We start from the raw sequence: 22,678 nt of genomic DNA on the forward strand, positions 1-22,678 counted from the left end.
TCAAATAAGATACTAAATAATAATTTGAAATGATAAATTATTTCAAAAACTGTATTATCTTCATTTTATAAATAATATTTGAAAAGTAACTTTATTTTAAAAAGTATCTGATCAAATAAAAAAATAAAATGAAAATTCTTTATAAAATAATGAATAAAATAGAGAAAAATTACTTATACGTTCAAATAAACTATTGAATGATTATTTCAAATAAAATACAGTCAGTTGAGGTAATATTTGCAAGATTATTTTTCAAATAATTTATTTCACTAATGCCCAAGCCTGAACGAAATTACTGTTTCCATAGTACATCCTCAGTCCTAAGTCTTAAAACGAATAATTAATGAAATGATATAAAATTTCTAATATTAAAATCATTAAATTAAAAAAATGCTAATTTCTCATCCGAATTATTACATAAGAATTGTTTAATTCATTTGAAGTAAAATGTTATTAAAACTATGTACATATAATCAATCTTTTAGTTAAAACAATCTTGGATGATTACTAATTTGGAGTATGTATCAGATTATTCGATACACAATAAACACTTGGAATTATCTTAAGACTTATGAAGAAAGGTGTACGCAGGGAAATGTTATCTCGTCTCACGTTACTTTCGCGTCTCCAAATAACGAAATCAATTAAAAGCAAATCCATTCGATAATTTCGAGTAACCGGATATGCCTTATCCTTACAGAAATATCCAAAAGCCGCCTTAACGATTAATATTACATGAAAAAGTAAACGCGATAAGACCGATGTTCCATTAAAACTCATAACAGATCGCGGATTCGATATGCAAACCAGTGCAGGTCATCAAAAGCTACACGTTAATATTTTTCAATGAAATGCGATCTAAAATTTTAAATCGACATGGGAAGTCTTTAACCCGGCATACGAATCCGCAGTCTGAACACTTTAGCGAAACGCAGCTTCCCGCAGATTCTAAAATTGAGACGAGGACTTCGCTCCGTATTTTTACATTGCGCGCCGAATAGGAACGAACTTTTCTAGTGCGAGGAAATTGCGTAGGCGCGTCCGGTTTTCGCTTCGCAATATTCGCCGTAGTTTCGAATTTTTCAAAAACTACGAACTAGTCGAATATAAATTCAAACAGCGTCCTATTTATCGATAGGGGGTACCGCGAAATTCCGGGACACGGAAAGGTAAAAAGAAAAACGAAACCGAGACTCGCCGCCGAGCGTCTCTCGCACTTTCTATTATACGTATTTAACTTTTTTGCAAGACTCGTGTAAGTAGAGGCGAAAGAGAGGGAGGGAACGAGTTACATACATACAAAAAGCGGCGCAACGATCGCGTCGAGAGATTTATTTTTTGCACGCACGAGAAAAAAAAACATTTCAAAAGACTAATATATAAATATATATATATATATATATATACAATATAGGTACACGTATAAGTACTTAGGTTTCACTTATGAGCGTCGCGTTGCTACGCGTACGGCTTCTTGTCTGCTATTTAAAAAAGAGAACGAGGAAGAATTCGCCGCGAGAAGAAACATAAGATCTTACCTAGTAGATTAAGCGACGAAGAAATAAAAAAAAACAACAAATGTAACCGATACCCGTTTTTCTCGACGCACGGTGAAAAGAAAACATATCTCAACAATTGTCCCGGCTTCTTAGTGGAACGACAAACACATTGTAAAATGCAATTTTTAACCAAGCACTGTAGGAGTAGAATTAAACGACGAAACCTGCCGAACGCCAGCGTGAGAATCCGACTAAATCACATTCTTTGAAGCAACCATGTGTCCCATCAAGATTTTCTCGGGAACTTCAGTTCATTGAACTTGTTTTTCATAAAGAATTAGTCTCGATTAAACATGCGAATTTACTGACGCAAGATGAATCCGAAACGATAATTCAAGGACCGTTAAAATCTTATAGCATATACTACATGGAGGAAGCACGCTTACGGCGACACTGTAGACGAGTGACAGAGAAAAAAAAAATAGTTTGGATACTATTTTTCTCTCATACACTAGCAGACAGCGAAGGGAGGAAGACGCAGACACAATCTAATATTCTTTCTTTCCTTATCACTCGTCTACAGTGTCGCCGTAAGCGTGCTTCCTGCATGTAGTGTATGCTCTAAGGTTCAAATAGCGGTTATATTTTTGTTAAACGTACCGCGAAACAGCATCGAGTATCGTCTATGATGGAAAGACGTAGGATAGGTGAAAAGTAGCACTCGACAACGAAGAAAGGAAAGACGACGGTTCTCAGTTTTCGGAGAGGATCCATGAGACAATTATTTAATGAAGACGTGCCGTTTAGTTGGTTTCACAGCTAGATAGGTACACGTCCTAATTAAAATGTAACCTAACGAGAAATCTAAGATATCAATCGGTCGTGCACGACCGATTTGTCAATCATTTTTCATGTTATTATTAAGAAAACGTTTTAAAAGAAAGAAAATAAATTTGGACACGGCTAATACATTTGTAATTATTTCTAATCAGTCGGTTAAACGATTTTGTGATTATGCGATATTTAATTAAGAGCATAAGCGAGAGTCGAATCAAAAAAGAATGCAATGTGGAAGCTCCGAAACTGGAGCTCTTCCTTTAGATATAAACATTGCACATTGTATCGCGACTCGTTCCTACAAACAGCTACGCGAAAGAGAAACGAGGATTCGAAAACGGATGATTCGTCTCGGCGAAGAGAATTCTGTTGATCGTTTCGTTACTAGCTAAAGGATTATTCTAATTGTTCGTAGACTTTAATTGACTGAATCGTTGGTTTTCGAAAAGGTGACGTAGCTAAATGGAAAACGGGAAGAGTCGGACGTGAAGCCTGGTTCGATAGGCAATTAGAATAAAATTACTTGTTCTTACCGATTCGATATCCAGTATTTGTATTAAGACCATTCCATTAAGAAGCTTGCAGATAGATAGAGAATAAAAAGGAGAAGGATGTTGCTATCGTTTGACGAGCACCACCACCTTCCTGCGTTTTAATCGCTGATAGGGGAGGAGAAACAGGGAGAGAGAATGCGTACGAGTGCGAGTAACGTTTTGTTTAAATCGGGCTTTGCAATATACGCGAGATTATCTCGTAAACTAATGAGCGAAAGCAAGTATGTGTGTGTGTGTGTGTGTGTGCGCGCGCGCGCGTGAGGGATGAATGTGAAAAAAAGAAACGAGTTGTCGTTGAATAGCCGAGGCGAATCGCTATTATTGTACGCGTCACATACGTACACAATAAAGACAGACACACACCATTAACATATAAATTGAATTTAGAACGTAAGCTTGCGGTTATCTATTTACTAATTGCGAATTAATGTAAAACCATTCGTACGACATAAGTAATACGTAATTACAGAGAAGGGAAAACAGAAAGGGATAAAAATAGAAAGAGGGAGAGAGAGGGAGAGAGTAAGAGAGAGAGAAAGAGAGATGGGGAAAATACGAGGACACAAGAGAAACAAATTACCGGCCATACTAAGCTAGGATTTTATATCGTGCGAATTTAAAAAGGGGTGGAGAGAGAAAAAATTACTAAAGTACTTCGGTGAATATACTCGAGTGAATGGATCGACGGTTGCCGAGTGTGTCAAACAGCTCGGGACCATTTTACCGTCTGCTGTCTCATTTCGTTGCACAATTGAGCTTGCCGTTATCGCAGCTCACTTGTTCACGAACAATTAAAGTACATAATATTCGCTACAATACCCCTCGCGTGTCTCCAATTTATTTTTCGATCTCGCTTTTGCCCCACGCGACTCTGCGTCGACTTCAATTTTCTCCTCCGCTATCTTCATATTTACATTTGTTTTTCTCATTAACTTGAAGCGTCGTAAAGCGGGAGATGCGGTGTCAACGTATTGCTGGCAAGCATTTTGATTCGCTCTGCGCTTACCTTCGCGGGGAGTAGCTTCGAATTATATAATTGTGTACAGACTGCGAATTTTTATACGATTATTTACAAAAGATGCGCGCGAGGATGCAACGTGAATTAAAATGTCAGTTACTGTAATTTACCTGACACCGGATCAATTCGCACCGTGTGCGACGTATTCGATGAAATTCACGGGAACCTTCGTTGATTTCCGAACGAAGGAGAGGGTTGAGACGCGCAGAGAGGTCGCGTGCTTTCCTGCTAAATAGAGACAAGATTGTGAGCAGAGGACCCTTGAACCGGGCGCATACAATTGTAGATAATTATACAAACCAACATCATACACCTTAAAACATGAATAAGCTAGACGGATAGACGTTTTTATACAATTTATAAGGCGATTTGCACTCGATTGATTTGTCACACGTTTACTTGTTGACGTTCCGTTGCATGTAAACATACACAGAGGCCCACACATACATATACACGCACACACACATACATGTACACACGCGCGTGAGTGCCTTCGAGCTTGCATCGCGGCAGCCTTGCTCAGGAAATCCGATTAAACAGGATTAAAGCGTTACATAATTTAAATACCGTTGTCGTATCGGACAGAAATCAACTGAACCAGTTTCTCTTCGTTGCAATCCGTACTTTCGAGCTATATACTCGAACCAGCATATCGAGTTACACGTATTATCTACGCTTCTTTCATTTATCTTTCTAAAGTTGTGTATCCACTTGTATCGTACCCTCGTATCGTATCACCGTCGCGTACCGTTATTTACAAGGTTTATGAAGTTTATGAACACCGAGTCGATAAGAATTATCGATCATATTTATTGATTCTATTAAAAAAATCATTTGCTATTTGCTAAGATGCAAGGATGCATTCAGTCAATGAATTCCATCAAATAAAAGATTCATATACAGTTACCCAAAACGATTCCCGACCTTCTCGCTATGCAGATGAGATACAAAAGCGTGTCCCAAATCCTCAACCTTGAATTAAATCTCTTGAACGTTCGACGAAGTATCAAATTTTAAATCTTGACGAACAGAATGATGTAAGATAGAATAGAATAGGCATGTTAATGTTGAGCAGACGAGAAGTATTCATAGTACTTGCTGCATAATTGAAATTTAATTTTTGCATCTGTCATAATAAGTGGGTCAGGAATCGTTTTGGCTAGCTGTACATCTAATGAAACAAAAGAGTAACCAATTATTTTATGTGATTATTCTAATTGACATAGATGTACGAGCACACGATAACATGATTCATTTGTATTATTCTTTACATGATTTATGATGGTTGCTCGTAATGATACGTAATACTGATCCGATACACTGGATAAGGTGCAAGAAAGGTAGCTGCGATGCACCGTGGCGCCTAGTGACCGCAATACCTATTGTAAAATAGCTCCAAAACCCCACCCACCCCCAAGATTTTAAACTGATTATTAGGTATTGTGCCGCAATCATTTTACTATTGTGTCTATTCGCAGAGGTGAGAGTTTCCGTGCACAGCTAAACGCGAGTATCCTAACGTAAACGTTGATCATTAACGATTCCGTTGGTGAACAGCGTGTTCTTACCAGGCGGCGACGGCGTGGAGCGAGGCTAATTATCGCCCCGAAAACATCGTCGTTTCACCAAAATCTCTGCCAACCACTCGAGCCAACTGCTCCAATTATTTAGCTCTTCGAGCAGAACATCCCTCCCCCTGCACCGTTTACCCGCTTCATCATCAAGCTTTATCTCATTATTGTCACTTTTCCAGCAAGCTTCTCTGTCTTTGTCTTTCAACAAAAGTAGAGTCGGTGGAAGAGTTTCAGCGAGGTCGTAAAGTTCGGCCTATCATTGCACCTTGCCTACGAACACAATAATTTCAGGTAGGATTCAGTTCTCAAGTCGGGCCAGGGCTGAGGCAAGTCAATTTATTTGGTGTACTTGTGAATGCTCGCTTTCGACAGTCCCAATGCTTGATTGCGAATGAAAAGAATTAAAAAAATTTTAATCAATATCATTCGTAAATTTGAAAGTTGCCGGGAACAGCCAAGTTGTCCGAGAATCCCAGAAAAATGTTTCTATTCTTTATTAGAAAGTATTTTCAAGTCTGATAAAGACGGCCCTCACCGCAACCGGTATCAGTTACTAATCTGCATGATCTATTATTATTTTTAATGACTAATTCTGAAATGAATGATGTGAATTTCACAACCCCGCTATACTTCTTCCGTCGACTATACCACTTTCGTATCGCTGTGTCTTTCTGTGATTGTTCTTTCATTCGGGTCCCGGCAAGGAGATAAACTTTCACGATTCAATTTCGTGCGACTTCGTTTACTCTGAACGGAACCTGCGCCCTTATATCTGTTGAGAAAACAAACGCGGACCGCGTCGGATGACAAACGTCTGGTTAAGTTAGCTAATGAACTTTATTATTAAACGCGTCTGTGCATTTGTTTAAATAACGCGTTCGTCGGTTTAGTACTGTAGTAGATTTCGCTTTCTTGATCGCTGTATCTCGATGTCGAGTAATTAATACCTCCGGTGACGCTTCTTCTCGCGCTTTTTCGATTTACCATCGACGTACCATTTGGTCTTTGCGGTTTGGCTTCAAACAAAATTGAGCCAACTCAGACGAATTGTGATCTTGATACACTTGTACGCTTTTCATATTAGCACGCGACTCTTCCGTTTCGGTTCACGAATTTGATCATAAACAATAATGCGACCGATTAAAATGAAATTGCAGTGTTGATTTCTTAATTAAAAGCAATAAAGGGAATGTTTCTAGGAAGGCGTATGAAATGTACTGACAAATATCCGAATTCGAGGGAAAGAAGTTTAGAAATCCTCAGCGCCGGATTGTCGATGTTAAAAATGTTGATTTAGCAATCTCGTGTTACATTTCTAACAGTACCAGCATATCTTGGCGATGATGAAAGAAGGTTTGAAAAATCGAAGTGTCGTACACGAGGGATTCCGACAATTGAGTATCGATTATATGTACTTCGTGTGAAGTCTTTCACTAATTTTTATCAAAAATGTATAGTAGTTAGGAAAATTATTGTCACTCTGAAATTTCATCGTTTGTTTCAAACTGCGTTCATTCTGCTTAGTGAAACACGCTGACTGTTACAGTCGATTTAAAAATTGCACGGCAATCGTCTGTGAAATTTGGGTATAGATGAAACAGTTCATATCAAAGATGCATAATCAATATTCCGTTTAAAAGGATCCCGGGGGTACAGCGATTCGATTTATCGATTGCGCGTTGAATGTACCGAGTATTTAGTAACGTCCATGACAACTGACAATAACGGCTGTGAGTCCGAAGATGTGTTTTTCCGAGCAAAACTATTCCTTAACAATTTCGCTTGACTTGCCTGCGTAAATTTCGATCTTCCCCTCGGAGATTCCAGCGTGTACCGACCCGCCGCGGAATTCGACCACAAATCAAATCGTTTTACCTCGAGCTCAACGAATTTTTTAACCGTGAAACACGCGTTTAATATATGTTTGCTTTAAGGTTCATTCGGTCGATCAACGCAGGAATTTCCAGGATGAGAAACGACGACCATTCTTATCTGAACGATGTAACCGACGCTTGCATAAAATAAACAATGATTTAATTTACTCACCGATATACGCAGCCGATTATGACGGACATACTTGTCGCTTGTTTTGTGAATAAGGGGCACGTTTAACGAACGATGGTTACGTCGATTCGGGTATTGTTAACCTCTGCAAGAACCGGGCACCGAACGTTATCGCTCCGAACGCGGACACACCCACGACTAACAAAAACGAATGAACCAAAACGTGTACCCGAAAGCGTGAACGCAGTAGAATAGAACGGACGTGATAAAAGTTTAAAGAGATGCACTTTTCACAATTCTCAACACGTTATTCGAAAGACGTAGCCATGAATCAGAGCAAATCTCGACAAATCTCTGCCGGGTAAAACGAATCCGCCGCGGAAACTTTTTCAGCGGTTGAAGTCGAGAAGATCCGGGATTTGCGCTAAATTCGATGCACTTGCAGTAAACTATTTTTTTACGAAAATAAAGAAGAGAACGATCCTGTCCTGAAACCCTCGTTCCTTATACAAGAGATAATACTTCTTTTCTTATGCGTTCATTTATTTTTACCCACGACAACGATATCGCGTGTTGCGATTGGATCTCGCGATCCTATAATACGAAACGATTATTGCAATTGGCTCTTACTTCGCGACTTGAATAGGACTTGTTTTAGAAAATGAATAACCGCTAAATCGACAGATATTAAACTAGCTCTGATCGCAATCGTTTTATTCGATTCCATTTCGACGGATATGATTTCCACGTACGTTTCGGATATTCGTTTTATAAATACGATCTAGTTTACTCATTACTAAAGCGAGTTACAACAGTGTACAGTTATTGTACTAACGAATATGTACTGCTGGTACTTGTCACGCAATGACTATGGATCATTATGTATTATTATAAAGTAATATCGTTAGTTTTCAAGCAAACGGATAAAGACGAGAATGTGGGGTGATGAAAAATTGTAACATATTTGTTGATGGCCAATATCAAATATGTATAAAAGTAATAATGATGCAACATTACTAATAAACAAATATTACTAATTTCGTTGCAATTAACTTCATTCCCGAGTCTGTACATTTTATACACCATTTAATTATTATCACTCCAAGAATATTACAGTGATCTTTAATCAACTCCAAACAAACTTTTTTTTATTTGGGCTTTAAGTCGCGTCGATTACAAGGTTGTTAGCGATATCGCAGAGTATACAGATTACAATATTTGTTTTATCAATTTGGTTTCTTTAATGAATTTAAGTAGATCTTGTATTTTCTATTCTGTTAAATTATCCTTGAGAGAGGATTCTAAATTATAAGTTCTACAGAGAAAACTGTATTTAGGATAATGTAGGATTAAATGTTTTATGGGCATTATTTACGTTACGTGAGTTACGATCTTCCCATTGGGATACTGGATCCTCCGATATCCTGTAAGTGTGTGTAACTCCAGCGTGTCCAATTTTTCATATGATTCAAATTAAATTTGAGGAGGAAAATGGCTTCTCAAAGGAGGATCCTCTTATTCTTCCTCATCCATTAACCACTCAACCGTCTAATTAAATATTTACGCACGTCCACACACGGTTTTAAACTCGGAACACTGGGCTACAGTAACTGGAAAAATATATACCGCGACGATACTTTTCGTAGTGATTGTACGTAAACATCAGCGTGACACACATGGTCGTATCGTTATGTCAAATATACAGCGATGTTTCGAATAGTTTAAAAGTTAAAACCGTGCACGTTTATTTCGCGTCGGACGAATTTCGGTCGAATCGAAAAAGAATGCCGAAGCGGCCGTATCCGTTCGAAGACAATTTGTTACCGCAATTGAAACTGCACGTAGGTGAAAAACAAGTGAACAACGGCGTCTCGCGGGAAGAATTGATGAAGGACATATACGGTACGGAGGTTATAATTCCGGAAGGTCGACGCTATTGTAACGTACTTCTCGTTACTTCGCACAGGTAGAACGATGGACTTGTTAAAGGAAGGTGTCAAGACTCTGTCGCAAAGATTGAATAGTTCAATGGAATTAAACGCCGTTGACGTGCCGGCGTCGGAGAGAACTTCCGCCTCCTCCTGCAAGCCGAAAACTGAACGGAATTCGAAACAAATGACACTCACTAAAAATCTGGGATTGTTAAGTGGGGACAAAGCTATAAAGGTAAGGCGACTTCTCTCGATTTTTCTGTGAACCGATCATCATTGAAATTTGACGATGTTACAATGTTATTTTCACATTTCTCAAGGATCTTCCGCAGAGATACGATCTCTGCGGATGCAGCAGGGTGATCGATCAGTGCATGCTCAATAAATGTTCTTATTGCGATCAAGTTTTGTGCAATTCTTGCCTGTCCGAGTGTGCCACTTGTTCAGACCTATTTTGCCAGAATTGTTCTCTACCTGTGTAAGTTAATAGAAATATAAAAAAATCTCGCGATTCGATCTTTAAGAATTTTATTTTAATTGCAGGTACGAACAAGAAGAGAAACACAAGTGCCTTAATTGTTACAAATAAACGTATTTTAACACGATTCTTAATATTTATCTTTCCAATTTTTGTATGAATGCTTTTGAATAAAGTACATTGAATGAGAAAATTATTTATTGCCCAATCCCTATCCTATACGTTCTTTTTGTTTAATATTTATGATACACGTGGGACTTCGTTTCTCGTGAAAGATAAAATGATTTAACTGCGTTCAAATTTTGACTCGAGACGTAAAAATAAGTAAAAATGATCGAAACTGTAATAGGGAAAATAAATGACTGTCGATCTCGTGAAATAATTACCAAAACAACAAAATGTTGTAACGTTCCAATTGCTTTGAGTAAAGACGAAGATATCTTGAATGGTAGGTTTCAAGTTTGAAATCAAATGCAACGATAAAAGGGTATTAAAAGAAAAATAAATACTTAGGTTTCGAGAGAGCAGCACGCCGGAGTGTCAGTTGGTGTCAGTATTCTTTTCACCGCCGTACAAAGGTCCACGTGGGTCCTCTAAAAAGTCAGCATGGCAGAATGTAAGTTGGTTCAGTAAAAAATTCAAATTCAATCAAACGTTAACAAAAGATTTTAGCACATCGTTCGTCTTTTATTTTTATATATTTTTTCGTGTTTAGGTATCGATAGAAGTGACGAGCAATTACTGTCAAAGAAAACACAGAATTATCAGAATGAGAATGTTAATCCTGCGAAGGTAAGATATTAATGTTATATCGATGTTTCATGAAAAGAATGAAATATGTAATTTCGCAGAATGTCACAAAGAGACGAACAGATGATTCTTTGAGGAATCCTAGAACGAAAATTGTAAAACAACTGAATGCACACGAGATTCGAAACAGATACAACTTGAACGGAGTACAGATAGATAATGAACAACTGTATCAACAACAATTCGATAATCTTGTGGCGAATAAATTAAAGTACTCGACACTTACACAACAGGAATTAAACATTCTGTTCTTAAAATATAAATCCGATCGACATTACAAGCCCACCGAGACTTTCGTAACATTTTTCCATAAACAATGCACGGTTAATAACAGAAGTCACTACGATCAATTTCCTGATATGCAACAAAAGTCTGGAAATTCATTTGATGCGTGTAATCAAGCTCAATATGTTCAAGATAATTCTAAGTACGTGGCACAAGGAAACGGGGAAGAGAATCAGTATCTGTACTTCAGTGAAAATTACAATCATTCTAATCACGCTTATAGAAATTTTAACGTGCAACCATACAACAATACGAACAATGCAGAAAGTTATGATTACTCAAATGATAGAATTCCTGCGTCAGACGAATATTACTCGTGCGGTTTAATGAATCCAACTAATATTTCTTCGCAGAATTGTAGATATGGAGACACAACCGTCCTCTGCGATCTTTCAAACTCAAATCAACTGTACGAGAATTCACAACAGAACTATACGAGCTTCTTACCTCAGTACAATAATTATGGAGTGAATCTAAATTATGATGATTACCTCTTGAACACATGGAATAACAAGACTACTGCAAACAACACCTGGAGCCAATCGAGAAACACACAATATCACAATCAAATGGAACATTATAATAACAGAAACAGTTCTTATCAATTTACAGGATACAATTTCGAAGAACAGAACAACTTTAACGCACTGAATCATAATGAAGCTTATTTTAAATCTTACGGTGATTATTTCAATGAAAACAATACTGAACAAGATTTAAATAATTACCTTCTGAAACCATCAATAGCAGATGCGCTCTTTTCATACATGACTGATATTCCGGATAATTAACACTTTTGTTACGTCTTTCTTTACGAATGTTAATTTTTATAAGATATTTACAAAATATTCTCGGGTCAATCAAGAAACGTACCATTTTACAGTCAAATGGAACTTTGTAATAACAGAAACAATTCTTATCAATTTATAAGATACAATTTCTAAGAACAGACCAACTCTTACGCATTAAATCATGCTGAAGCTTATTTTAAATATTATTATAGTTGTTTAAGTGAAAAGAACATCGAAGTAGATTTCAGTAATTACACTGTGCACATTTACACTATCCGAAAACATTTCGTCGATTGCGAACACATTTATTTTATACACTAGGTACTATGGATAATTAATACGCTTGTGATGTCTTTCGTTACCAATGTTAATTTTGATAAGATATTTATAAAATATTTATTTTACATCCATATACATTTTTAAGGTAAATACGATGCACACAAAAAGTGTAAATATATACACGAACAGTACCTTTATCTTAGATATATACGTATTTTCGACTTAAATGTAAAACGAACATACTGCATTAATTAATGTACAAGTTACTCTGCAGAAATATCATTCTTAAATATATATTAATTTATGTTCTTTTAAAATATGTATCAAGAATATTATAACTGAGTTATAGAAATTAAGTTGCTAAATAGTATGTGTTACGTTTTTCACTTGGAAGATTAAATCTTGTTACGTTTCTGCTTAAATAAAGTGTTCGTTTAAATCGAAGACGTTTTAAGTTTGCTAATACTTGAACCAGACCGTGGTCCCCATCAACCATCATCACTTTCATAATATCTATTCCAATCTATCAGATAATATTGTCTCCCTTTTATCTAAAGATTGCATTTTTAAATGTAAAATGTGTTAAGTACAAAAGATACAAAAAAGACGAAAAACATAAAATACGAATCTTATATAATATGCAAGAAGCACCAACCAAATATTTTTTTACATCGCCTACTTTCGTAGATTCATTGAAATATGAACGAAGCTCTTGCCGGAATTATGGCAAACTGAATTAAAGTCAGACCGTCGCGGTAATTAGAAGAGATATCGTTCTTACGGATCATAATGGTGTTATGCTAGTATGATCCTTCATGCTTTTCCGGTAATCAGAAAAGTCCGTTACTAAATCGATCTCATCGATATCCTCACCCAGAAGCCGACCTTCTACGTCGTCTTTAGATCTTCTAAACAGTCTGGAATGGAAGGCACACATTATCGAACCTGGTAACGGAATTGTGAAAGAAAAAGGAAACAAATTCAAGCGCACAAATGAAAGAATTACCTCCTTTTATATTCCACGAGGATAGACAACCGAGTCTTAAATCGTACCAGTTTTTGTTTTTTACAACAAGCAATATACAGCATAAAAAATAAATTCTACATTGTTAACAGTAAACACAAGCGTCAAAAGAAAGTGTAAAGGTAGTTCTGAACAAGCGTGTTCAAAACAGAAGTCCAATAACAAAATTAGTCACGACATACATACTCTTGACTTTCTTGAAGTAGATTAATCGGATACGCTGCAAAATCGAATCGAAAGAGCTGCATAGTTATAGCAAAATTATTGAAAGATAAACAAGTAAATAAAACCTCCTCTGCGAAAATCATAAGAAATATTGAAAAGCATGCAAAAGGTAGACAGGTCATAAAACAAGCAAACTTTTGTTTCATGATCCAGTCGATTAAAAAATATCAATTTTTATTTACAAACACCATTCCTTACAATTTTTTATAATAGTATATTACAGTTTGATTAGAGTTTTCTAGAGAAAACTAGAGAAAAAATTTGTTTCAGTCTTATGGGCATTAGCTCAATTAACAAATGTTACTCACAGCCCCTTTATAATTTAAGAAACTATAAATGCTCGATTATCAAACAAAACAAATAATTGATCTTCGTTTAATTAAAAGAATCTGGTTTCTTTGTTAGTATCGTAAAATTAATAAAGTAAATACCAAGCACGGAGTTGGATAATACTAACATCTCGATGTTAGCTAGGGAGAGAACAATCATATAGGAAGTACCCTCCTTCAAGCAGTGGGATTATTAGAACCTCGCACAAATTTTGGAAGCATGGAAGTCGAGTGAGCATACCTGGACAGCGTGGACGCTGATCTATGCATGATTGGTATTGTGGTATCGTCTAAACCATGGTGGAGAGATATACTCTCCATGTCGATTATTCTCGCGGTAGAATGAGCGTGCATCGCGGCCAAATATTCAGCCGTTTCTAGCGTTGCTTTCGTCGGTTTGCGGTATCTGTAAAAATGAAACATAAAAATTCCTTTCGCTGATTTCATATTTTATTCAAATCTGATACGTACAATTTTAACAACAAAGAGCTGCCAACCACGGACGCCGAGCTCAATGCCATCGCCGCAGAGGACATCCATGGTTGAAGGAATAACCCTAAACCACTGAATACCCCAGCAGCGATAGGAATACCCAACAAATTATAAACACTAGCAAATAAAAAGTTCAGTCTTATCTGACGAACAGTTTTCCTCGATAAATCCAGGCATGCGATCACGTCCAAAAGATCGTTCTAAAAAATTGTCAAATATCATTTGAAGCGAAATACAGGGTGTAGACAGACGGGTGGTACTACATTTAAAAGTAAGCTGACAAAAAAGAAATAACGTTTTTTCATTTGACGCTTGTTTTCGAGATAATTCTATGTAGTATCACCGCCCGTCCAGTCATACTGTACATAAACGCAGCTCGTGAGAAAAGTAATTTTGCCTATCTTACTCGCATGAGAACTACGTCAGCGGCTTCTACAGCAACGTCTGTACCAGAAGATATCGCAATGCCAACGTCCGATTGTGCAAGAGCGGGACTGTCGTTGACCCCGTCTCCTACCATCGCGACTCTAAAGCCTTGGTCTTGTAAACGCTGAATCTTAGCAACTTTGTGCGAAGGTAAAACTTCTGCAAATACTCGAGTGATACCGACCTAGATAAGAGACAAATATTAAGCCACCCATTAACAGAAATGCATTCGATTTGTAAGTTGAGCAAAAATCACCTGTCTGGCGATAGAAGCCGCAGTCTTTCTGTTGTCTCCCGTTAGCAGGATAACTTCCAAGCCCATCTTTTTTAAAGAATAAATCGCTAAATGAGCTTCCGGTTTAACCGTATCAGCGACACTGATCATAGCGACCAGCACGTTGTTCACTGCCGCTAGAACAGCCGTCCGTCCTAAATCCTCCTCCGAGTTCATCTTCTGCTCTACTTCCATCGGTATATTCACAGCGTTTCGTCGCATCCATTCTCTGTTACCGATACAGATCTCGTATACATCGTCGGGACTAGATTGATCACCGTGGACATCAGGACTGAGCAATGACTCCAAGTCCAGATTCTGCCTCTCCTGACTCGTGCTCGCGATCGTCGCAACGTTCACCGGTACATTGTTCAAAGTGTACGTTCCAGAAGACAACTTCTTTACCTGGTTCACATAATTGATTATTTTCTCGGATTTCAATGCGTCGATCAACGGTGTCGAGATGTGCGAGACTTTGCACTTAAGCCCGCAGCCAGCGACCACTTGAAAGTTCGTACATTGTCCGGTAGCTTCGGAACCAACTGTATCCTTCACGAATCGAACGATCGCTTCGAACAAAGAAACGATTTATTTAACACTTCCCATGGAATTATGTATATAAAAATGCTCGCTGCTTACCTGATGCAATCGGATGCTCGCTGTTCGTTTCGGCAGTACAGACGATCACCAAGAACTTCGCTAACGAACAAATCTTCTCGTTAACGAACAAAGTTATGTTCGTTACCATCGGCACACCGTGCGTGACCGTCCCGGTTTTGTCGAACACGATACATTTAACTTTATGCGCATTCTCCAAAGGTTCGGCACCTTTAATCAGAATACCGTTTAACGCCCCGACTCCGGTTCCGACTATAACCGCGGTCGGTGTAGCCAATCCCAATGCGCACGGACAGGCGATGGCTAGCACACAAAGAGCACTTCGAAAAGCGTACTGGAATATAATCTCTTCTCTGTCGATACCGTGCATATTAATCTGATCGTTATGCGAGATCGGTAAATTGTTTATGTTCACGTATCCCATTATTATCCAAACGATCAAAGTAATCACAGAAACTGCTATAACGAGAGGGATGAAATAACCCGCGATCTTGTCAGCCAAGTGTTGTATGGGCGCTTTACTCGTCTGCGCTTCTTCCACCAATCGCACGATCTGCGCCAAAGTTGTGTGCTCCCCTGTATGCGTCGCGGTAATTAAAAGCGGGCCGTTTTGATTTATCGAACCTCCTATCACGACCGAGCCCTTCTTCTTTGGCACCGGCATACTCTCACCGGTAATCAGACTCTCGTCGCAGGTAGAGTTACCCGTGAGAACTCTGCCGTCAACTGGAACTTTGGCACCTGGAACCACCTTCAACACATCTCCTCGTTGAACCAGATCTATAGTGATCAAACGCTCGGATAATATCTCGTTGTTAGGACCTAATGTAACTAACACCGCGTCCGTCGCCTTTAAAGATAATAACTTCGACAAAGCTTCCGAAGTTTTCCCCTGAAAATTATTCAAACGGTTTTTTCATTTATTCATTTGTATAATAGATGACGATACATGAGTGAATAGTTCAAACCTTTGCAACGTGTTCCAACCACCTGCCTAAGCTGATAAATACTAGCAACATCGGAGGAGTATCGAAAAACGTTTGCGGACTAACATTTTTTTCCATTATTATGGCTGTTGACAGGACTGCGATCGAATATAAATAAGATATCGTAGTAGTCATGGAAATTAATACGTCCATATTAGTTGTACCATGCTTCAAAGCTTTGTACGCTTGAACGTAAAAATGCCAGCCACCGAAAAACTGTAAATGTTCCTCTGTCAAAGATTTTAGATTAATTGTCCGACACAGATAAAAATGATTGCTTACCTGGACTGGCGTTGAAAATATAAAAAGAATTAGGTTCTCCCATGAGAGACCAGGTATTATACAACACATGTCCTCATGCGTTTTTTCACCTACCGACATAACTACCATGAAATACGTCATAGCTAACATACAGGGTATTCCAAATATTAGAGACACTAAAAACGCAGCCCTCCATTTGTTTATTTCTTCCCTGCGCGAAGAACATAAATATAAACATACGTCCAATTATTTAACGTCATCCCTAGGAGATTATTGTGCTTACTTTTGATCCAAGTAGTCTCTGTTCTCTTTGTCCCTATTACTAATCAAGGATGCGGTGAAGCCAAGCTTGTTAATACATTCTATAATGTCTCGAACACCAACTTTTTCTACATCGTATTTGAACTTGCCACGCTGAGTAGTTAACGCGACCGCAGCAAACTGAACACCTGGCAGCTTCTTCACGGTCGATTCTATTTTGTTCACGCAAGACGCGCATGTCATGCCCGAAATCTGAGAAATCCGATTTTTTTAGTTGAAGCTAACTCTATTTCTATACTATTAAAAAAAAAATATGGCATCGCGAAAGTATGGAAAATTGCCCAAGTTTATGAGATGATTACTTAGCAACAAATTATCGTAGGTCTGTCTGTAATATATATATAATTGTCTGAATAAGCAGCTTCCAAATTTGAACAATTTGAGACACAAATTTCGTAATGCCATAATTTTTTTAAATACTATATCTCTTGCATTTAAAAGCTTACTTTCAATTCAATTTCTCCTTCACCGGTCCCAGGTTCTTGAATCAAGGTGGTAGGGAAACCCAACTCGGAAATGCTGGAAGCAATGTCCGCGGCTCTTATCTTATCTGGATCAAACGTAACTTCCGCTTTGGCAGCTAACAACGCTATCAGAATATTGTTTACTCCGTATAATTTTTTACAATGTTTCTCTATAGCAGCGACACAGGAAGCGCAAGTCATACCCTTTTAAAAACGAAACGAATCCATAAAAACACGAAACCATAACACAGAATTGCGTTTATTGTTCAATATTTACCGTTACGTGTAGAAAACATTTTGCTAATTGATTCGATTCTCTTTTTACATCGCCACCCCCGTTCATAGACACTACGACGGTATCAGACGAGGGATTATTTTTCAAATCCACTGGCGCCCCAAAGGATTTCCCGTTCATTTCTTTAACATAAGCACTAAAACCCATATCTTCGATGAACGCCGATATCTGCTCAGCTGTGACATCCCTATCATCGTACAAAACTTTGGCTTCCTTGTCTTCGAGACTAACGTTCACTTCTTTTATTCCCAACTTCTCCGACAAAACTCCTGCAATACGAAAACTATTTATATTGGATTCCTAGATTTTTTCAATTATTCACTTGCCAGTGATGGTTTTGACGCAGGACCCGCACGTCATCCCGTCGACGTGTATACTGCAAGCGCTGATAGTCGATTTTAAAACAGAATTCGTTTCAGAGCCATTCTGATCGCAACGGGAAGCCACGAAGCCCATGTCTTCTATAGCTTCGACTAACTCAGCGGGTGTCACTTCGTCTGCTTTGTACTCGATGTAGCTCAGCTTCTCCTCTAGAACTACTCTGATGCTGAGAACGTCCGGGCGACTGCCTATAGTCCCTTCAATATTCTTCACGCAGCTCTGGCAACTCATACCCTCGATATTGACCTTCATCGTTCCAGTATTCGAGGAATCTTTAATTTCCTGGGACCTCGGCACGTGGACCACCGTACCCTCATAGTCATCCCTCTCCTCGTTTTCATCCCTGAACGATCAGATCAATTTCTTTTATACAATCTACTCGTTTTGTTTCATCTAATTTTCTGCTTGAGAAGTAGGATATTGAATAAACATCAGAGTCACATTAAAACAAAGGGACCTTATCAATAATCGTGAAAGAAAGAAGGCGGTTCATTCGCGTATCAGAACGCGATAAAGAGAATACATTCCTCTTATTATGACAATGCTTCCTCGAGCTAAAGTTCTCTTTTGCATAAATTTTTATTATCTGAACTCGGAAAGCGTAACAGCAGTGATTAAGCGAGTGACGTAAAATTATGCTACATATATATATATATATATATATATTGCGCTCCAGCTTATCTAAAGCGGAACTTAAACCTAGCGATTCATGTAAAAATCGATCGTTTCAATGCATTACAAGACAATTAAAATTGTTTAATAATACTTGATAATGCAGTATTATCGATTATCTGTCACTATGCTTTGAAATAGAGGCGAAGGAATTAACGACTGCTCATCAGAGTGACTTAACTAGTCTATTTTAATAGGATATCGATTCTGTTATCGTTCTGATTACAGGTTTTGAAATCTTACCAAAATGGATCCAGTTCGCTTTTATCCCCAATCAGAGGCTCTCTATCGTCCCCCATTTCTCTAAATATTATGTTGCACGAATGCTCTAACTCTAAGTCTATACTCAATCGAGTGTTACTGAAAAATGACTTCTGCTCTTTGTACAGATTTTGTACTAATCGTTGAGCTTACTTATATAGGTCATATGCTGATAAGCGTTGGGTTTTAGCAATAAAGTCAGATGAGATCTGAGACGTACTTAAGAAGATGATAGAAATTTTGAACGGTAGTATTGAGGTATTTCGTCAGGCTGAATATTTATAAAGGAAAAGCGACGATCAATATTTGTAATATAAAATAGGCACAACGAATACAATAATAAAAATAGTAAGTCGTTCTGAAAATGCAGTTTAGATGATCATAGGCGGAAGATTTCTAGTGAATGACGTTAGCAGCTCGCGGATCGTGTTTTCTTGAACGAATTAGTTCCGGCAAAGTGGGGAAACCGCAAACACTAGTTCGTCTCGATATCACCGACTGACTGATAACTGTCCTAATCGCCGCAGCACTCGATCCCATCTTTTGCTCACGGCACACTTTCTGACTAGCCGTTGAAGGACTAACGAACAACCGATAATCGGTATCGTTTTACGGTAAAAAAAGTATCGTTTTGCACCGAATGTCTTAGTTCCATTTACCTTCATGGTTCTTTTAATTCTATTCAATGCAATACGTACTTTCATCGCATCGAGAAGCATGTGTATACGTATATCGGATATTTACTTAATGTCCAATGCGATAAGAACCCTCAAAACCACAAACTTTTACCACGTTTCCTTTCGGAACTTAGAAAACGAGACTCGGGCGGATCGTGACCGCGTTTAGAGACCAGAGAAAATTGACAGAAACTGGAGAACGCGTTCGACTAGTCCCATTTTACCGTATTCACATTCCCCATCATTTTTACCAAATGACAATCAAAAATAATTAAGAATGTTATAGAACTGTGGATTTTTATGGAAAATAAAATGATTCGACTCTACAACGCGTTTAACTTTGAACGAGACTGGACGTACGTATTCACTACCTGAGAACAGCTCGCAATCTCGCGAACAAGAGAGAAAGGCATGCTCCATTTCCATACGACAGGAGATATACGGAATAGATTATTTCTCCAGTTTCTGCTAATTATGCAGTTCTGCTTTCTCTTTCCGTATTAGAGAACGACTCCTTACCCGAAATTCCTAGCAGGAATTAACAGCTTGTACTTCCACGTGTTCAAAATATTCCGCATCCCGGCGGCAAGTTCACACCAACGTGTATTTAATAATTCGCGGAACGATAATAATTAAACACGACTGTCGCCAGAATTAGAGTAAACAGAGAACTACATGTTCCAGTAGACTAGTTCCTGATAAAAATCGGTGGCGAAGGAAGCGCGTTCGCCGTTCACGTTTGAATGGCTGAATCGATCACGATTCTAATTTCGAAAGCCGATCTGTTGCGATTTAGAATATAGAACCGAGTCACCGACGATATACGAAATACGATCGCTCCTTTATTCTTCACGTTTCATCATCAAAACATCGTCGGTAGATTTTCAAAACTATCGGCCGGCTGATTATATTTACGCATTCGTCGCGATGAGTGTATTACGCGTATTATTTTTTTTCGACGAGCTTATGTTACTTTTCCATGCGACAAAGGTAACGGGAAGACTGGACAACAAATAATAAGCAAAGGTAATTAAAAAATGTCCTGTCCTTGGTTCGTTGGCAAAATTACACAGTCAAAGATAATTCGCTAGTTGTTAACGCTTCATATTTATGCAGACAGTTATTATTCCTTTCTGCTTCAATTGTTTGTTTAAAAAACGATCGAGTTTATAATATAACGTTTACTCACTCTTTCATCGATGTTAGCTGCACATTCTCTGCCTCTCTATTATCAAGTGACTCTATAAAACAACGATTGCACATCAGTCTTGAACATTAAAAAACTAATGCCAGCAGAATGTAAAATTTATACCTGATTTCAATTGATCTGACTGATCATTTCCACTCGCTAGTGGTATCGGATTTAAATGTTCCATGTCCGCTGCAAAATAATATTGCAAATACCTGACAATGGAAGTGGGAGTACTTTTACAGAAATTCAAAATATGCAACGTGCTTATGAAAACGGTTATCCAGCGAGTGATTTAAAAATGTGATCTTGCGTTAAATTAAAAATGAAAGAAAAAAGCGTTAATCAGTACTCCTATCGGCAATCAAGCGAATTAAGTACTATTAAGTGATATTATTTATCCGCGCTATTGTTCGTTGATATGAAACGCGTGTACTTAGCTGTCATACGCGAGGAACGAAATTATCGTATGATTTGTTAAAAGGAGAGTACGTAAGATAACACGAGAAATAGAATACGTACCATGCAAACATATAAACCGAAGGAGGGTTTCATCAAAGCAGACAATCTCATTTGTGTCTTAATTTTTTCACGCTTTCACATACACTGTTCTTTACTAGGAAGGAAGACATTACACATAAACTTTGATTCACTGATCACCGAATTGTTGAAAAACACATGTCACTGTGCTATTGCAAATTAAAAAAAAAGGTATAAAAGTATGACTTCAAAAATAAATTAATTCAAGTTAGGTTAAAAAGTCTCCATCTGTCTTATAAAGGTTATTCCGAACATCAAAATGAACCAATTAACTTGATGGAAGTTGGGTAATAACGTGAAGTTTGATCGAAACTGGCAGATACAATAACAATATTTTAAATATCACAGATCGCAACACTGGCAGTGAACAAACAATAGATTTCTATTCGCATCTGCTCTTGGTGACACTGCATTGTTGTTACGGTTGTTACTAGTTGTTTACTGTTTCAGTCAACGTTGGGCACTACGTGGAATGTTTAGGGCGTGCGCATTACAAGTTACTAGTAGCAGTCGAATGGCGTATATTTTTTCAACTTTGAAGATTTCATTCATGGTTCCATTAGATCCCGAGCAATCCCGAGTGCGAAAACAAGGTTGGAATAATAAGTTTTAAGTAAAAATTGCGCGTATGAAAAAGTTCCACAGTCCCACATCGCACGTATGGTATGCTTTATTTGTGAGGATATAAGAAGCTTCCGACGATTCCGACGTGAGAATTTTTTAAAAATATATATTTTTTTAATGACTTTTATTGCCTGTTAGGTATATTGTCAGTAATTCGGATAGCAAATCCCAGTGAACATGGACAGGAGAAGAAACTGGAAAATTTTGGGCCTGCTGTAAATCTGCCGATTGGGCACATCGTGAGACTTTTTGTGACTAGTACCTAAAGTGGGATTATGGGCGAGGGGAAAGGTTCCCAAAGGCATGAGGGAAAACAGTTCTGTTTGTTGAGCCCACAAGTGGTGCCCTCAGTGCGGTCCCGCCTGATTTTGAACATGCTTATTCGTCTGATTCGCCTGGAACATGGATGTTGAATATGTGAATTGTCAGTGCCGTCATGATATTTCATGAGACAATCGTAATGAAGTAATGACTTTTCAAAACAACAATTGTGAGATGCATAACATGACATGTTACATTATATTTTTAGGAACATATATATAAATAGCAGAGCACATAG

At 38.0% G+C, this 22,678-nt stretch overlaps 3 protein-coding genes across 7 annotated transcripts; 2 read left to right on the forward strand and 1 right to left on the reverse strand.

Moving 5' to 3' along the window:
* The first annotated feature begins 142 nt into the window (after positions 1-142).
* On the forward strand, positions 143-10,088 carry LOC108628970 (apoptosis regulatory protein Siva). The gene is made up of 4 exons (XM_018031237.2): positions 143-9,388; positions 9,453-9,652; positions 9,738-9,895; positions 9,961-10,088. Exons 1-4 carry the CDS (start codon positions 9,163-9,165, stop codon positions 10,004-10,006), a joined length of 630 nt encoding a protein of 209 aa, XP_017886726.1. The 5' UTR covers positions 143-9,162; the 3' UTR covers positions 10,007-10,088.
* A 102-nt stretch (positions 10,089-10,190) lies between these two features.
* Positions 10,191-12,495, forward strand: LOC108628916 (putative serine/threonine-protein kinase clkA). The gene is made up of 4 exons (XM_026816949.1): positions 10,191-10,343; positions 10,409-10,511; positions 10,611-10,687; positions 10,747-12,495. Exons 2-4 carry the CDS (start codon positions 10,502-10,504, stop codon positions 11,779-11,781), a joined length of 1,122 nt encoding a protein of 373 aa, XP_026672750.1. The 5' UTR covers positions 10,191-10,343; positions 10,409-10,501; the 3' UTR covers positions 11,782-12,495.
* Positions 12,496-12,676: 181 nt separating this feature from the next.
* ATP7 (copper-transporting ATPase 1) lies at positions 12,677-21,569 on the reverse strand. 5 transcript variants are annotated; one of them, XM_018031226.2, is made up of 15 exons: positions 21,478-21,569; positions 21,079-21,147; positions 20,956-21,007; positions 18,102-18,499; positions 17,758-18,044; positions 17,463-17,684; positions 16,979-17,208; positions 16,717-16,906; positions 16,417-16,650; positions 15,470-16,340; positions 14,813-15,399; positions 14,537-14,740; positions 14,110-14,330; positions 13,880-14,044; positions 12,677-12,977 (listed from the first exon to the last, which is right to left on the reverse strand). In XM_018031226.2, the coding sequence occupies exons 2-15, from the start codon at positions 21,140-21,142 to the stop codon at positions 12,845-12,847; spliced, it is 3,858 nt and encodes a 1,285-aa protein (XP_017886715.1). In that variant the 5' UTR covers positions 21,143-21,147; positions 21,478-21,569; the 3' UTR covers positions 12,677-12,844. The 5 variants fall into 5 exon arrangements, with proteins under 5 accessions (XP_017886715.1, XP_026672747.1, XP_026672748.1 ...); XM_026816946.1 differs by having other exon boundaries at positions 21,079-21,170; positions 21,478-21,568; XM_026816947.1 differs by lacking the exons at positions 20,956-21,007; positions 21,079-21,147 and having other exon boundaries at positions 21,478-21,565.
* Between the last annotated feature and the right edge of the window lie 1,109 nt (positions 21,570-22,678).

The sequence above is a fragment of the Ceratina calcarata genome, unplaced genomic scaffold (assembly GCF_001652005.2).
Source record: "Ceratina calcarata isolate Rehan_Ccalc_2016 unplaced genomic scaffold, ASM165200v1 scaffold551.2, whole genome shotgun sequence".
NCBI lineage: Eukaryota > Metazoa > Arthropoda > Insecta > Hymenoptera > Apidae > Ceratina > Ceratina calcarata.

What these genes read in the sequence shown, in the direction of transcription:
- LOC108628970 (XM_018031237.2), top strand. Translation starts at nt 9,163, where the DNA reads ATGGTCGTATCGTTATGTCAAATATACAGCGATGTTTCGAATAGTTTA. An exon ending in ATTGATGAAGGACATATACG is followed by an intron (nt 9,389 to 9,452) that starts GTACGGAGGTTA and finishes TACTTCGCACAG; the next exon opens with GTAGAACGATGGACTTGTTA. An exon ending in GTGGGGACAAAGCTATAAAG is followed by an intron (nt 9,653 to 9,737) that starts GTAAGGCGACTT and finishes ACATTTCTCAAG; the next exon opens with GATCTTCCGCAGAGATACGA.
- LOC108628916 (XM_026816949.1), top strand. An exon ending in AGAATGTTAATCCTGCGAAG is followed by an intron (nt 10,688 to 10,746) that starts GTAAGATATTAA and finishes GTAATTTCGCAG; the next exon opens with AATGTCACAAAGAGACGAAC.
- ATP7 (XM_026816946.1), bottom strand. An exon ending in TATTTTCAACGCCAGTCCAG is followed by an intron (nt 16,651 to 16,716) that starts GTAAGCAATCAT and finishes GAACATTTACAG; the next exon opens with TTTTTCGGTGGCTGGCATTT. An exon ending in GGTTGGAACACGTTGCAAAG is followed by an intron (nt 16,341 to 16,416) that starts GTTTGAACTATT and finishes AATAATTTTCAG; the next exon opens with GGGAAAACTTCGGAAGCTTT.